The sequence below is a fragment of the Podarcis bocagei genome (assembly GCF_964188305.1).
Source record: "Podarcis bocagei genome assembly, chromosome: Z".
Lineage (NCBI taxonomy): Eukaryota > Metazoa > Chordata > Lepidosauria > Squamata > Lacertidae > Podarcis > Podarcis bocagei.
The window spans coordinates 34,159,820-34,175,640 of NC_138140.1; the positions used below are offsets into that span (position 1 = coordinate 34,159,820).

At 44.0% G+C, this 15,821-nt stretch overlaps 1 protein-coding gene across 1 annotated transcript; it reads left to right on the forward strand.

Annotated features, from left to right (window-relative positions):
* Positions 1-24: 24 nt before the first annotated feature.
* Positions 25-11,098, forward strand: BRCC3 (BRCA1/BRCA2-containing complex subunit 3). The gene is made up of 8 exons (XM_081179911.1): positions 25-373; positions 2,903-3,022; positions 3,327-3,414; positions 5,098-5,186; positions 6,804-6,859; positions 7,720-7,851; positions 9,998-10,041; positions 10,919-11,098. The coding sequence occupies exons 1-8, from the start codon at positions 269-271 to the stop codon at positions 11,092-11,094; spliced, it is 810 nt and encodes a 269-aa protein (XP_081036037.1). The 5' UTR covers positions 25-268; the 3' UTR covers positions 11,095-11,098.
* Positions 11,099-15,821: the final 4,723 nt, after the last annotated feature.

Consider the following 15,821-nt stretch of genomic DNA (forward strand, 5'->3'; position numbering starts at 1 on the left):
TGTCCAGGAAACACCATCTCCCTCTCAGAAGAGGCCTAGGCGGAAGGGATGCTCAGGACCGCAGGACCGCTTTCGCCCTAGACTCGTAAGGTTGGAAGGGACCTTAGGGCCATCTAGTCCGACCCCACTGCAACGCCTAACGTTGGGCTTGGACCCACAGCCGTGAGAAACAAAAATAATCTCATGTGCTGCTACCGGCTGAGTGATCCCCGGCCTCCCCTTTAAGAGGGGAGACAAGGAGCGGCGAAGAAGAGCGAAGCAGCCGGCGATGGCGTTGCAGGCGGCGCACCTGGAGGCCGACGCCTTCCTCGTCTGCATGGTCCACGCGCTGAGCACTGAGCAAGAGGAGGTCATGGGCCTCTGCATTGGCGAGGTGAGGAGCGGGGTCTGCTGCTGCCGGGGAATACTGCGGGGGAGGGAGCCGGGGGTGGCTTGGAAGTCCCGCTGGGTGCAGGGCGCTTACCTTCTGGGCGGATCCGTTACAGGCCGCAGCCGTAACCCTCACCTGTCAGTGGGCCGACTCCCCCACTGACTTCCACAGTGTAGATTGATCACAATATTTATCTCTATCACTCCATCTCAGGGCAGCTCGCAGAAAAAAATTAGAAGAGCTGAAAACATAGAGGAGTCTTTAAAAATAATAACAATGAAGCCATAGAATTAAGATCAATTTATCTACATTAAAACATACAGATAACACTGCTGCAGGTGCTATGAAACACCCCTTCCACATTTGTAAAATCACAACCCTGTACTGTGGCAGCTCCTGCACTTTGGAACTCCTTGCTTATTGCGATTAAGCAGGCACCATTGCTGTACTCTTTTCCGCACCTCATAAAGCATTGTTACTTAGACACACCTACCCAGATTCTTAGAAAGCTGAGGTAATTTTAATCTGTGTTAGTATTATAATTATGTATGTTTTAAAGTATGGTTGTGGGACCCCCCCCCCCGTTTTATTCTTTTTTCTTTTTGTAAGCCACTTTGAGGTGTTTTTCGTTTTTCATAATCAAGCAGTGTATGGTTTTTTTGAAATAAATAATTACAATAAAAGCAGCACAGCAACGGACCTTTCCTAAAAAGCAGTCTGTTCCCAAAAGACTGTTGGAGCAAGAAAGTCTGACATGTGAAGAGAGAAACAATGGGTTGCAACCATATTTATGAGGAAAGCATGCCTTTTTTGTTTTCAGATTATATTTCTGTATGTTATAGTGGGCATAATTTTAAAAAGCACACATCCTCTGTGTGGGAGAAGGATGAATTGCCTTTTAAGATGGATCATGCCACCTGCCAGTTTTAATAGAACTTGTGTTAAGAAAATTTTTTATAAATATGTTGCCTCATGAATCAGGATTAAATATGGCCCAGAGTTCTAAAGAATAAAAGCATCTTTATTTTAAGATGACATGTGCATTTTCTGAAGCAAGTTTCATGTTAGAAAAGGTGCACTCTTTCCCCATTTCTCTCACCCGCAGGAAAGGGATTTCTCTCTTGAACTGAGGCTTGCTCTCTGCAGGTTTTTCAAGTACTGTACATTTCTAAAAGCTCCTGATTACTTTGTATAACTTTTAGTCATTCAGAATATTCTAACCCAGGGTGGGGAACCTGGGGCCTAACAAGCATTGTTCTCCCAATTCCCATCATCTCACCCAGCATGGCCATCATCAGGAATGATGTAAGCTATTGAGTCTGACCAACTAAATAATGCAGCACTAGGACGAAATGACAGTATGACTTTAGAAATATTTTCATAGCTTGACCCACTTACTATTTGTTGGTACCGATAATTAGGTAGTACTGGGCAACACTGAACATTTTCCTCAAGTACCTCTGCAAAGAGTTGCATCCTTAAAGTCTTTTCTTTCTTCTGCTCCATTGTTGGGGGAAGGGGCTCCAGGATTGACCACTGGCTGCATTCGTTGTTATGGTTGCTCTCCTAGATTGCAATTGCATGTCTCATGCAGCAAGTTTCAACAGGGACCTGCAGCAGTGTTGCTCTTTTATGCCAGGGCTCTCAGAGAGCGTGTGAACTGATAAAAAGTAGCATCTCTGCATGTGTGCTCTGAGTAACTACAGCCTGGCATCTGGAGTCAGATGCAACACTCCTAGATGGAAACACATAGTGTCTAGTCATACAGTGGCCAAAGTATCTCTCTGTTAAACTTCAAACTACATGAGTCTGGGCTCCTGTCTTCAATATATTTTCTTCATTAAAGCTTTTGCCTGCTTAATATAATAAAAACCTCTAAGAAGCTTTCATAAAAACAATAGAAATACAGCAACATTAAATAAAATTTCCTAAAAACTAGATAAAAATGTAACAGTGTTAACAAATAAAGCTGAGTAGTGAACAAAACAAAGAATTTGGAAAGCTTGAGCAAACATAGGTGTTCAGAAATGTTTAAAGCTCATTATTGTCTCTCAAAATTACTCAAGGGAGGGCATTCCAGTGGTGGGTGCAATTACCAACAAAACCTGCTTCTGTGTTGTCACCAACACAGATTTTAAAAATCTTCTGATCATGCAGCAAGGTCTCCTTGGAAGAGCTTAGGTTGGCTTGATCTGTACCAGGGAAGGAAATCACTTTCTTGGATGGCTTTGGACAGTCAAGTTCTTTGCAAAGGGTATTTGGAGGGATGTAAAGGCAGCTCTGCTCAGTTTGAAAGCAAGTTTTCAGAAATAAATCTCTGCTTAAATGATCTTGCATGTGTGCGAGATGTAAGAATGAAGAAGGGTTTTTCAGTGAGAGTAAGCATATTCTGGAATCACAATCTTATTGTGTTGCTGCTGCCATTGCATGCACATTTACCTGGAGTGAGCTCCATTTAATACAGTGGGATGCATGCCCAAGTAAGCATGTGAAATGTTGTGCTTCATATGTTTTTCTTCATTTATCCCACAGGTTGGTGCTAGCCGAATAGTTCATATTCACTCCGTGATCATTCTGCACCGGTCAGATAAGAGAAAAGATCGTGTGGAGATTTCCCCAGAGCAGCTCTCAGCTGCTTCAACAGAAGCAGAGATATCCTTTGACAGAAATTATGGGGCAATAACACTTGAGTATTTTCAAGGCAGGTAGTCCTCAAAGGGCATGAGATTTTGGGAAAGTGGCTTAAATCACTTTGCAAGTGATGGCCTAGAAGGGAAATGTCCTGCCCATAGTTCTCTGCTTCTTTCCTTTGCTGTTCTGAAAGAGCATTTCATAATAATAGTGTGTGCGCATGTTTGAGATTGGCAAATGTAAGAACATGTGTATTTTTAAATGCATGACTAGGTTTGCAGTAGGGAGCTATTTTTAGTTTTTGGAGAAACCTTAACTAACACACAGATTGGCTAAGTTAACAGGACAGCCTACAAGAGTTGTTGGCTGGTATCATTCTCATCCCCACATAACAGTTTGGCCATCGCACGTAGGTAAGAGTTTTCTTCTGGGTAAGACATGTGTACATCATCCAATATATGCTGACTTGGGGTGGGACACTTTTTAAGGGGGTGAGATACCTGAAAGATTTTGTATGTATGTATATGAGAGAGAGAGAGAGAGAGAGAGAGAGAGAGAGAGAATTTAATGTAAGGATAAGATGTTGTGACAGGGGGAGCCTTCATTTTCCTACCAGGCAGGACCTGTATGAGCTGAATGCTCCTGGCAAAGAATCTTTGCTGATTACAATAGACTTTTGGGGATGAGTGCACTTCTTTTGCTCCATTATAGAAACATAGGAAGCCGGCTCAGGCCAAGTCAGAACACTGATCACTTAGCTCAATATTTGTCCACACTGACTGGCAGTGACTCCCCAGACCAATATATTGATGCTGGAGATTGAACCTGAGACCTTCTGTTTGCAAAGCACACACCACGGCCCTTTTCTTACCTGACTTGGGAAGAAGGAAATGCAGAAAAAACTGGTGTGTGTGTCCCCACCCCCCAAAAAAAGAAAATCTCGCCATCTAAGGCATCAGGCTCATATTTATATGGTTTCCCTACAAAGTTTTACTTGAAACACAAGATGTTATGAATATGCATTGGCTACTTGAAGCGTGATCGGCACATGTGTACAGTTTCATTGGTTAATAAAACCATGCTCCTATCTGCATACACAGTACTATGGCAACAGGTAGGTTTTAGCAAAGTTGCATTTTTAGCTTGGCCTACAAACCATAATAGCTAGGTATGACCTTCTATTCCTGATTTACTACTGTCCACCTTAGAGACTCTTATGTTTGAGTTACTGTTTCATTTCCCCTTTGAAGTTCCCTGCTCTTACTCCTCAAGGCCACCTAATGCTTGCTGTTGTGTGCCAAGTGATAACGAAGCGAGAGGCCCTAAGAGGATTGGTAGACTGAGACAAGAGAAGAAATGGTTTTTATTCACAGAAGAGGGTCGGAGAGAAAAGGGGGAAAGTGCAGTTTAAGCAAAAGGGGAGAAAGCCATCCCTCCCCCCCAAAAAAAAAACAGGGAGAGGAAGAGCCCCAAGATCGAAATATATAAATAGAGCCAAAAGATGCAGCAGGAGATGATTAAATAAGGGACTCCCAGGGCTGCCTTAGATTTGACTGTAATCTTGCTTTTAGAGGCTTACATCAGGGGTGGGCAAGGTTTACCTTGCTTGGGCCAGTTCACTCCAGCAGAGATCCCTCCGAGGGCTGGATTGCGCATGTGCGTGAGTGCGCCCGCCTGCGATTTCTGGCATCTGTGTTTGCGCAGATGCAATTTCTGGTGTCTGCAGACACAATTTCCAGCACCATGGAAGCGAGTCCCCGCGCTGCGCTGTGCCAGTTTAGCACAGCGCGCGGGGACTCGCCGAGTGGGCAGCTTGGTTTGGGGGTGGCTCGTGGGCCAGTTAAACGCCCCCCGTGGGGTGCCTGTGGCCCATGGGTCTTAGGTTGCCTACCCCTGGCTTACATTATTGTATGGTAACTTTCGTTTTCAAATGTCATACAAATCTCTTCTCCAATGCTCTCTGCTGCGCCTGGAAAAAAAGGACATCTGTGATCTTTCCTTGTCTGGCTTGATCTTTCACACTGATGATCCAGTGGCTTCTGTTAAGCCAGGAAATGTAGAATTTGTAATTTGTTTTGCCAATTATATGCCTGCAGACCTCTGCACACAAGCGATGTATCAGATGATGGACCAAGACTTTGTGGGGCTTATCTTCTCCTGTTTCAATGATGACAAAAACACAAAGGTAAATAAATGACACCCATTCCTGTATTGTAGCCATTATTGCTCTCTGTTCCTTTCTGAAAAGAATGCACTATTCTTTCTGGAGCCTGGATTAGATCACTGGTCTTCACAAGTGGGTTGTGGCCTAATCCAAGGTAGGTCACAACAGGAGCATTACCACCATGCAAATATATAATTAAAGTTTAATAAATAGGTCCCCAAATTTCATGCTTGGGTTAAAAGTGGGTCTTGGGTCTGAAAAGGTTGAAGATCCCTGGACTGGAGATACTTGAAGCAGTGAACTCATACATGATACCTATTGCTGCTGTGGTTTCAATTTCAGCATTGTTTGTGAGCTGAGTGGTTGTAGTCCTGAGACACACAAATTTAAATTAGAGTTGAGGTGTAGACTAGGTCTCTCCCTTTCATTTGTCGATGTTATGGTTTGTCACTTTGTTTTCGGTGATCACACACACATAAATTCAGTGAAACAAGTGCATGAGCTTGGAGAAGGTAATTGGGGTCCCAGCACTTTTCTTAACTACTTGGTCCTTTGTGTCTTAGAGTGCACACTCTCAAATCCAGGCTCCCTGGCTTTCCCCATATTTGGGTCTGCAGATGTTGCTGAACCACATTAAAAATGGACAGGCATAAAATGTGGGAAGATACTAAGAGGGTGCATTGGGGAAAGGCAGGCTGTCTTCTTTGGAATACCTAAGCATGGACTGAAGTTCCGTTTCTGAGGCACTTAATCTGGATTAGGTGGATCGCTAGTGCTGTGGTTTAGAGAACAATAATTGTTGGCGGAATTTAGCAGTGGATGTTACACACAAATGCAAAGACGACATGCACAAAGTTGTCCAAGAATGACCTGAGAAGGAAATAAAAGAACACATCCCCCCCAATACTGGTATTGACATCAATAGTCACTTATCTCCCATAGTAAACAGCAACTTCAAGGAAGGGAGCATGGTTTTTGTTTTTGTTGCAACTGCATGTGTGGGTCGTGGAGGGTTTAACCACCCTGCCCAAAAGCAACAGTAATTCCAATTGTGCACCCACAACTACTATTAAACAAAACCAAAACCCAGGTATATTCATTGGGACAATGAACTTCACATTTGGCAGTATATCACCTAAACAGGCTCCTTCTGCAGCAATCAGTCTTCAAGGTGCCATTGGAATGTTTATCATTTAATAGAATGTGAGCTTTAATCTCTGGCTGGAGTGCAGTGGGTGAAATGAAACTTAGTGTGAAATGGGATGTATGCCTGTACAACTATGTCCACTCAAGCAACAAGACTTCCCTTCCCCACACCTGACTCATTGTGCTAAACCAGTTATGGGGTTTCTCCCAATCATCCAGAAAAGATTTAAGGAGCACAGGGGCATGGTGGGGGAGAGGGGGAAGTTCCGCTGCATGGAATATCTTAGTTGAATCCCATCCAGTGTGTTTATTTCCTTCTTCCCTCCCTGCTTCCCAAGTAGTAGAATACCTGAATAGAGTGTCACTACATAGAGATGTGTGGCTCTTTCAGGGTTTGGATAATCAAACATCCTGTTGTATAATAATCTCTTTCTTTCTTTCTTTCTTTCTTTCTTTCTTTCTTTCCTCACATAAATCTGCTGATTATTCCAGACTGGCCGGATTCTGTTCACCTGTTTCCAGTCCATTCAAGCCCAAAAGAGCTCCGAGTAAGTACTCTGTTAAGTAGGAGGGTTTGGCAACCTCAATGCCTCAGCCTTTCTCACTTTTCTTTGAACTTCAGCTTCAGTGGTTACTTTTTATGTATAGCAGTGCTGCTATGTTTTAATTCTCAATTCTTCATCTCTAGGCAATTCTGGGTTCAAAATTCCCATTGTTCTGGGCGCATTTTGCAACGGGATTTCATTAGCATGAGCAGTTTCTGAGCTAGCTCTGGGCATAATATTTCAGATTAAAACTGCGGAGTGGAAGGAGAGGAGCTTTTTCTGCTTCCCACTTCCAGCTACTCTCTGAAAACTGGAGAAGAGACCCGCTTAAGAATAGTAGGGGGGTGGGCAGGAGAAGGATTAGACCATGTGAAAAATGAACATAATATTTTAGCTACAGTTCGTTCACTTTCATCTTTGTATTCTTCTTATAAAAAAGTGTGCCTAGACATTCCATTGTTCTGCCCAGCTGTTTGTATCTTTATAGTTCCTGTTTTTCACCTGGCATCTATGGACGATATAGTGTGCACACTTCTCTAGAGTAAGCCCCACTTAACACAGTGTGTATGTGCTGTGTATGTTGTGCTCTTCTAGCGTTTACTTCTCTTGCTGGGCTGAATGTTGTATAAGTTCTTATTCTTTTTCTGTTGCATTTTAATACTGTTTTATGGTTTTAAACTTGTATTGATTTTATGTTGTGAATATGTGTGGTAGAAGCTACCTTGGGAGGGTTTGGTCCTAAAAGACAGCCAACAAATACTTCAAATTAATAAATAAAAATGACTTCCAACTAAGCACACGTAGAATTATGCTGTCAAGTCTCCAAAAATGGAACAGTAACACAAATATTCTTCCCCTTGTAGGTATGAAAGGATTGAAATTCCTGTGCATATAATTCCTCACACCACCATGGGGAAAGCGTGTCTTGAGTCAATGATGGAACTCCCCAGGATCTTGTGTCAAGAGGAGCAAGATGCTTACAGGAAAATCCACAGGTAAAATGAGAGCCAGGCTCCCTTCTTTGCTTTAGTTGGATACCCTTTATCACTTGCTCTCCTTTGCCATCAAGCACAGTGGTACCTCTGGTTACGAACTTAATTCGTTCCGGAGGTCCGTTCTTAAGCTGAAACCATTCTTATCCTGAGGCGTGCTTTCGCTAATGGGGCCTCCCACTGTGCGTGCGCCTCCGGTGTGCAATTTCCATTCGCATCCTGGGGCAACGTTCGCAACCAGGAGCAGTTACTTCCAGGTTAGCGGAACCTAACCAGAAGCGTTTGTAAACAGAGGTACCACTGTATGGCAGAGGTAGGCAGCCTACAGCCTAAGGGTTCTATGCAGCTCTTGGCCTAATTTCATTGAGGGGGGACCCAAAGGCGTCCAAAAGCTGACACAGATGGTGGGAGAAAGGGGGCAAGACCTCTCTGCGGCTTTCGATACCATCAAGCATGGTATACTTCTGGAGTGACTCTTAATACTAGGGGTGGGTGACACCGCTTTACGGTGGTTCCAGTCCTACTTGGATGGTCATTCCCAGATGGTGTTGCTTGGGGAATGCTTTTCAGCCCCATCGAACCTTCAGTGTGGGAGATTGTCTGCTCTTGATGGGGTTACACTTCCTCTCAGGGAGCAGGTTCGTAGCTTGGGTGTACTCCTAGATCTTTTGCTGTTGCTTGTGGCTCAGGTGGCCTCAGTGACCAAGAGTGCCTTCCATCAGCTTCAGCTTCAGGTGGTGGAACAGCTACGTCCCTATCTGGACAGGGATAGCCTAACTACTGTTGTCTATGCTCTGGTATCCTCAAGGTTAGATTACTGCAATGTGTTATATGTAGGGCTGCCTCTGAAGATGGTTCTAAAACTTCAGTTAGTGCAGAATTCAGCAGCCACGTTGTTCACCGGAGCAAGATGGTTTGAGCGCATTACACCGATCCTGGTCCGACTGCACTGGCTACCAATTACCGTATTTTTTGCACCATAACACTCACTTTTTTCCTCCTAAAAAGTAAGGGGAAATGTCTGTGCGTGTTATGGAGGGAATGCCTATGGGTGGCATGCCTACAGATTTTTCTCCTCTAAAAACTACGTGTGTGTTATGGTCGGGTGCGTGTTATAGAGCGAAAAATACGGTAGCTTCTGGGTCCAATTCAAAGTGCTGGTTTTGACCTATAAAGCCTTAAATGGCTCAGCACCACAATACCTTAAGGACTGCCTCTACCTCAGGCATCCCCAAACTTGGCCCTTCAGCTGTTTTGGGACTACAACTCTCGTCATCCCTAGCTAACAGGACCAGTGGTCAAGGATGATGGGAATTGTAGTCCCAAAACAGCTGGAGGGCTGAGTTTGGGGATGCCTGCTCTACCTGGACCCTGAGATGATCTTCTGAGGCCCTTCTTTGTGTGCCTCCTCCTTGAGAAGTCCGGAGGATGGCAACACAAGAACAGGCCTTCTCTGTGGTGGCTCCCTGTCTGTGGAACGCTCTCCCTAGGGAAGTTCACCTGGCACCTTCATTATACATCTTTAGGCGCCAGGCAAAAATGTTCCTTTTTAGCCAGGCTTTTGGTTGATTTGATTGACATTCTATTCCCTTTTAAAATGTGGGGTTTTTTGGAAGGGGGGGTTATTGGGTTGCTGTTCATATTTTGATTATATATTTTGTGGTTTTATATTTTGATTTTGTTCTGTGAACTGCTCTGGGACCTCTGGGTATAGGGTGGTATATAAATTCAATTAATCATCATCATTATCATCATTTGCAGGAGTAATTTGGCCCTTGCCTGGCAGTCTGCTGGGCTAGAAGAAAGAGGGTTTGAATTAAGTAAATAATGAAAATGTTGGTTTTGCAGAAGCATCTGCTTGACTACTGTGGGAATCAAGTCACTGGGACAAGAGGGTCTGATCCAGCAGGGGGCATTTCAAAATCCCATGTGGACCATGTGGTGACCCTTGCCAGTAGCCAAGTAACCTACTGTGGTCCAGGAAGTGGACATTGACATGAAGTGACCGGGAGGGAAGAACTACCTGGATTGTAGTCTTTATTTTTTTTGGAGGATGTTGTTTTGTGAAGCCTGATAGAAAACATACTGTGACTTTTGTGTTTTGTGGGAGTGCTGACTTGACACCAGTGTGCTCTCTTCCTCCATTTAGCCTTACCCATCTGGATCCCATAACCAAGATCCATAATGGTGCAGGTAAGGATTTCCAGATCAAAAGTACCAATGTCACACATTTTGGTACTTGAAACATTTGCAGTCATCAGACTTTGGACCTGGATTGTCAGAGGCTTGGCATTAAACGATAGTTGCTCCATACCAACAGTTTGAAAAGTGTAGGGAAGCCTCTTCTGTTTAGATGTGAGCAGTTTGCTGAGGGAGTGCATTGTCCTTATTATCCCAGTATCATTAACACCCTTCCATGCCTCGGATTTGGTCTGTATTGTTGATATGCCAAGATTTGGTGTAACTACTTACTCAAGATAGCAGGTATGTTATCTTGTTTGCCATAGAGGACAGGGAGGCAAGCCTTTTGTTTTGCCAGCATGCTAGCCTGAGTACCTTAATGCAAACTTGTCAGTGGTCTTGCTTCTTTCTTTTGATGGGTTTATCATTGCTCTGTGAGCTATTGGTGCCTGTCTTGCCTTCACAGTTAGGTATCTTTAAGCTGTTAAATTTTGAAGGGCTTATATAATTTCTAATACCGCATAGGATCAGGCTCTTAAGTCAGCCTTGGAGTGAATTGAGTGCCAAGGAAATAATAATTTTTATTATTCAACTATTTTACTTTTAAAAGACAACTGAAGGCTGCCCTGTTTAGGGAAGTTTTTAATGTTTGATGCTGTATTGTTTTTAATATTTGGTTGGAAGCTGCCCAGAGTGGCTGGGGAAACCCAGCCAGATGGGCGGGGTGTAAATAATAGTATATTATTATTATTATTATTATTATTATTATTATTATTATTATCATCATCATCATCATCATCATCATCATCATCATCACTGGTACACTGACACTCTGCAGAGGGAGATGGTTGTATCTCACTATTTACTGCATTACTTCTTTCCTCGCCAGTGTTCACTAAGAAGCTCTGCAGCCAGATGTCTGTCATCAGTGGTCCTCTTATGCAGTGGCTGGAGGATCGCTTGAAGAAAAACAAGGAGAGGGTGCAGGAACTGCAGCAGGAGAAAGAGAAACTTCTGGAGGAACTCGCTGCCTTGGAGGGAGAAGAACAGAACCTCATGGCCTAAGAAACAGCCAAATGTTCCCAAGTTTGGCTTCATCCTACCTTGCTTCTTCTCCAGCCTTCCCATCTTGTTGGGTACATTCTGTGCGTGATGCAGCACAGAAGCTTCAGTCAAGCGGTTAAGCTCACCACATAAAACATTTGTTCAGCAGAAACATTTGTTGTTTACTGTGGACACACAAACACGCACTCCATATACATATGCTCTGCATTCAGACATCTGAGGTTTTTAACATTTGAGGTTGGAAGCCACCCAGAGCGGCATATAAATAATAAAATTATTGTTATTTCCCCACAGTGAACACAGGCAAATAACAGCCGGAATAACCGGCTCTTGGCAGCCATTGATGAGATCGCGCCTAAGCGCCCTCTGCGACCCCGTCGAAACCGGGCCCCTTGGTTTACTGAGGAGCTCCGGAAAATGAAGCAGGATCTCAGACGGCTAGAGCGAGTATGGCGACGGACTCGTGACGGAGCCTCAAGAACATCTTATAGGACGCTTATGAAAGCCTATGAGATGGCTATGAAAGCTGCTAAGAAATCTTACTTTGCAGCTTCCATTGCATCCGCTAGCTCTCGCCCGGCACAACTTTTTAGAATAATTAGGTCAATAACGTCCTTAGGAGGACAACCAAATTTAAGCACAAATTCGACCCACAGCTGTGAGGCATTCGCGAGCTTTTTTGCGGAGAAAGTCCTGTTGCTCCGCCGTGACCTCCCTGCCAATTTAGACACAGTGACTGAACTGGAGGCCCCTCGACTGACTTCAGGTCCAGTGTTGGACCATTTCGATCGGATACTCCCTACTGATGTGGATAGATTCCTCCAAGTTGGTAGGCCCACCACCTGCCTCCTTGATCCGTGCCCGTCTTGGCTGATTAGGGAGTGTCCAGATGTTGCGCGGACCCCCCTGGTTGAAATTATCAATTTGTCCCTTGACACGGGGACATTCCCAGGGGAACTGAAGGAAGCAGTGGTGCGTCCACTCTTAAAGAAAACTTCATTAGATCCCTTAGACCTATCCAATTACCGCCCAGTTTCAAATCTTCCATACCTGGGTAAGGTAATTGAGAGAGCGGTTGCTGAACAGCTTGGTAGGTTTCTGGAGGAAACATCGGCATTAGATCCATTTCAGTCCGGTTTCCGTCCTGGTTTTGGGACGGAGACGGCTCTGGTTGCCCTAACAGATGATATTCGTAGACAACTGGATCGAGGCGGGTCAGGACTGCTGATCCTTTTAGATTTGTCAGCAGCCTTTGACATGGTCGATCATGATCTTCTGGACCATCGCCTTGCAGACGTGGGGATACAGGGCATAGCCCGTAACTGGTTGTGCTCTTTTATCTCTGGTCGGGGACAGAGGGTGGCACTAGGGAGGGAAATGTCGTCACGCCACTCCTTGGTGTGTGGAGTGCCGCAGGGCGCAATTCTCTCCCCAATGCTTTTTAACATCTTTATGCGCCCTCTTGCCCAGATTATCCGGAGCTTTGGGCTGGGCTGTCATCAGTATGCTGATGACACTCAGCTCTATCTACTGATGGATGGCCACACCAACTCGGCCCCTTACACACTGACCAGATGCTTGGAAGCTGTGGCTGGATGGTTTCGTGGGAGCCGATTGAAACTAAATCCTTCGAAGACAGAGGTCCTATGGCTAGGTCGGGATAGCATGGGGATGAGGGACCAACTCCCTTCTCTTGCGGGGGCCCAATTAGTGCCATTGCCTTCCGTTAAGAGTTTGGGTGTAATCCTTGACGCCTCCCTTTCCATGGAGGCGCAAGTCACAGCAACAGCCAAGGCGACATTTTTCCACCTTCGCCGCACCAAGCAGTTGGTCCCTTACCTTTCCCGCCCCGACCTGGCCACAGTGATCCATGCAACAGTCATCTCCAGGCTTGACTACTGTAACTCGCTCTACGCGGGGCTGCCCTTGAAGCTGTCCCAGAAACTCCAGCGGGTACAGAATGCTGCAGCGAGGCTCCTCACAGGGTCTCTGCCATGGGAGCATATTCATCCAGTGCTTTTCAAGCTGCACTGGCTCCCGGTGGAGTACAGGGTCAGATTTAAGGTGCTGCTTTTGACCTTTAAAGCCCTTCACGGCCTAGGACCCTCGTACCTACGGGACCGCCTCGCCTGGTATGCCCCACGGAGAGCCTCAAGGTCCATAAATAACAACACCCTAGTGGTCCCAGGCCCTAAGGAAGTTAGATTGGCTTCAACCAGAGCCAGGGCCTTTTCAGCACTGGCCCCAACTTGGTGGAACGCTCTGTCTCATGAGACCAGGGCCCTGCAGGATCTGATCTCTTTCCGCAGGGCCTGTAAGACAGAGTTGTTCCGCCTGGCCTTTGGATTGGAGCCAATTTGATTCCCTCCGCCCCCTTTTTCTTTTTTCTTTTCCTTCTCCTGCAATGAGGCTCCATTTTAATATTTTAATGTTCCATTATTTTAATGTTGTATTTTATTTTTGTTTTTAAGTTGTAATCACTCATCTTGTTTTTATTATTGCTTGTAAGCCGCTCTGAGCCCGGCCTTGGCTGGGGAGGGCGGGGTATAAATAAAAAATTATTATTATTATTATTATTATTATTATTATTATTATTATACCAGTAACGATTCAAAATTCTGTTTCAGTATCCATTATTTTTGTCATTGGTTACATATATCATAATTAAATAGAGAAGTAACAAGGAGTGAAGGAGGAGAGATAACCTATGTGCACCAGACTGTATTGTATACTGTATGTACTGTCCTACTATATGCTTCATTGTTTGTGAAATTAATAAAGTTGTAGTAAACCACATAAAAGTTAGCTAAAGAATCATAGTTCTGTTCTTTCATGCTGAGTTCCATTTCTTCATTAACTGTTGAGGAAACGTCTTGAGCCTGTTTGGGTGAGTTTTAAAATATATTCTCTCAACAGTTTCAGTTCTTTACCCTAGATTCAGACAGTGTTTTTTTAATTAGGGCAACGTAACCTGCTGTGTTAAATGGAGCTTCTGGTCTCTCTGAGCTGTTTTTTCCCCTTCACTGTATTGAGCCCTGGTGACCATTTTGGAAATGGGCTTGTGATTCTCTGATGATCTGAGACAGAGGTAAAAACCAGTTGTCTAGAGGGCATGATTTTCTGGTCCTGCAGCTCATAGCCTGCTTGGGTCTATTAGAAGTTTGAGCAAGACTTCGTTTTGCTGCAAGCAAATAGCAGACCTATTTTTGCTTATGGGGAAAGAAAGAGGAGCAGATCGAAACACCGTCTCGCCTTGGTGATGTCACTGCCCTTGCAAGCTTTTTCTTTATTATTAATTCTTCTACCTCCAGTACTGGATCTTCCTCAAACAATTATTTCAACATAGCCAATTTTGTTGCGTAACAATAATTCTTTATGCTAGGTACTGCCATACCTCCGCTGTTTTTTGTTTGTTTGTTTGTTTGTTTGTTTGTTTTTGGAGTTTGGCAGGTAGGTGGGGTTTGGTTCCATTTGAGATGCTTCATCAATTGCTCCCATTTTGACAGTATTTCAGATGGGGCAACTAATGAAATGTTTAGGCGTATAAATGAATTATGGGTACTCATCTTTACAGTAGATATTCTCCCATAACATGAGATAGAAAAGGCATTCCAATATTATTTAAAGAATTAGAATATTTCAGTATGGGTTCAGAACTCATCAGTTGGACTTGACTTTTGGAGCTCCAGTAATGGGAAATGGAGGTATGTCAGAAACATGCAATCTCTCTAGAGGAGCTAGTCAGGGATGTCCTTTATCCCCCGTGCTCTTTGCCATTGTGATTGAAGCTTCGTCTATAACAGTAAGAGAAAATGTACACATCAATGGGATCTAACATGGCTGTTTAGATACTAAGATAATTCTTTATGCTGACTGTGGTTCTCACAGTCTCACCCAAATAAGATTTATCAAAAAGTCATAAGGTTATTATCTATAATAGTGAGACATCAGATTTTTTTCTATGTTTTTTGCTGTTCTTATTTTATCTGTAAACTGCCTTAAATTCCTGTTGTTGGGGAATGTGGGGTATAAATAAATAAATAAGTAAATAATACGATAGTGTTATAATGTTTCTGGCCATCTCTTCACAGTGACGTTTTGTTCATAACCATTTCAAAAATCTGCTGGATAAGATATTCTTGGAAGGCTTTTCCTTCTGTTCTGTCACCACATGGCCCTTGGGGCACAGCTGAGCTAATGTTGATTTTTTAAAAGGGAAGAGCTTTCAAACATTTGAACTTGGAGAGAAAATGAGGGGAATCTGCAATTGTGTTTGTCTCCGTTGTTTCAAATCAAATACCTTTCTTGGCATCACAATATAAAACGTTTCAAATCACTGAGATAATTAAAAGGACAAGGGTTATAGGGTCACACTGTGGTCATGTGCACTTAGATATTCTGCCACTCCCTGTCTATTTCCCAACAGGATGGTTCGTTAGGAACCATTTCGGGTAAAATTGTGGCTAAAAAGGAAGCTACTAGAGCAGTGGTATCTTTGTCCCGATCTGCCAGGAGAAACCTCATTTGATTTCCAGTTGTGGGCTGGAGGTACAACATTTTACTCAGCATCAGTTAGCAAGGTCTGCTATGTAAAGGGCAATCTAAGAGAATGTGGTCCATTGAGTCTGGTACTTCTTGGTTGCAGGGACACAAACGGGCTTGATATGGAGTGTGTGAGAATCTACCTTTAGTCACTGTAGCATGGAAAGCATTTAATCTCACAAGCA

Bases quoted from the DNA above. Each gene is read 5' to 3' on its own strand.
- BRCC3 (XM_081179911.1), top strand. From the start codon at position 269: ATGGCGTTGCAGGCGGCGCACCTGGAGGCCGACGCCTTCCTCGTCTGC. The intron at 3,023-3,326 runs ATATCCTTTGAC...TAACTAACACAC, and splicing joins CTGCTTCAACAGAAGCAGAG to AGATTGGCTAAGTTAACAGG. The intron at 3,415-5,097 runs GTAAGAGTTTTC...ATATGCCTGCAG, and splicing joins AGTTTGGCCATCGCACGTAG to ACCTCTGCACACAAGCGATG.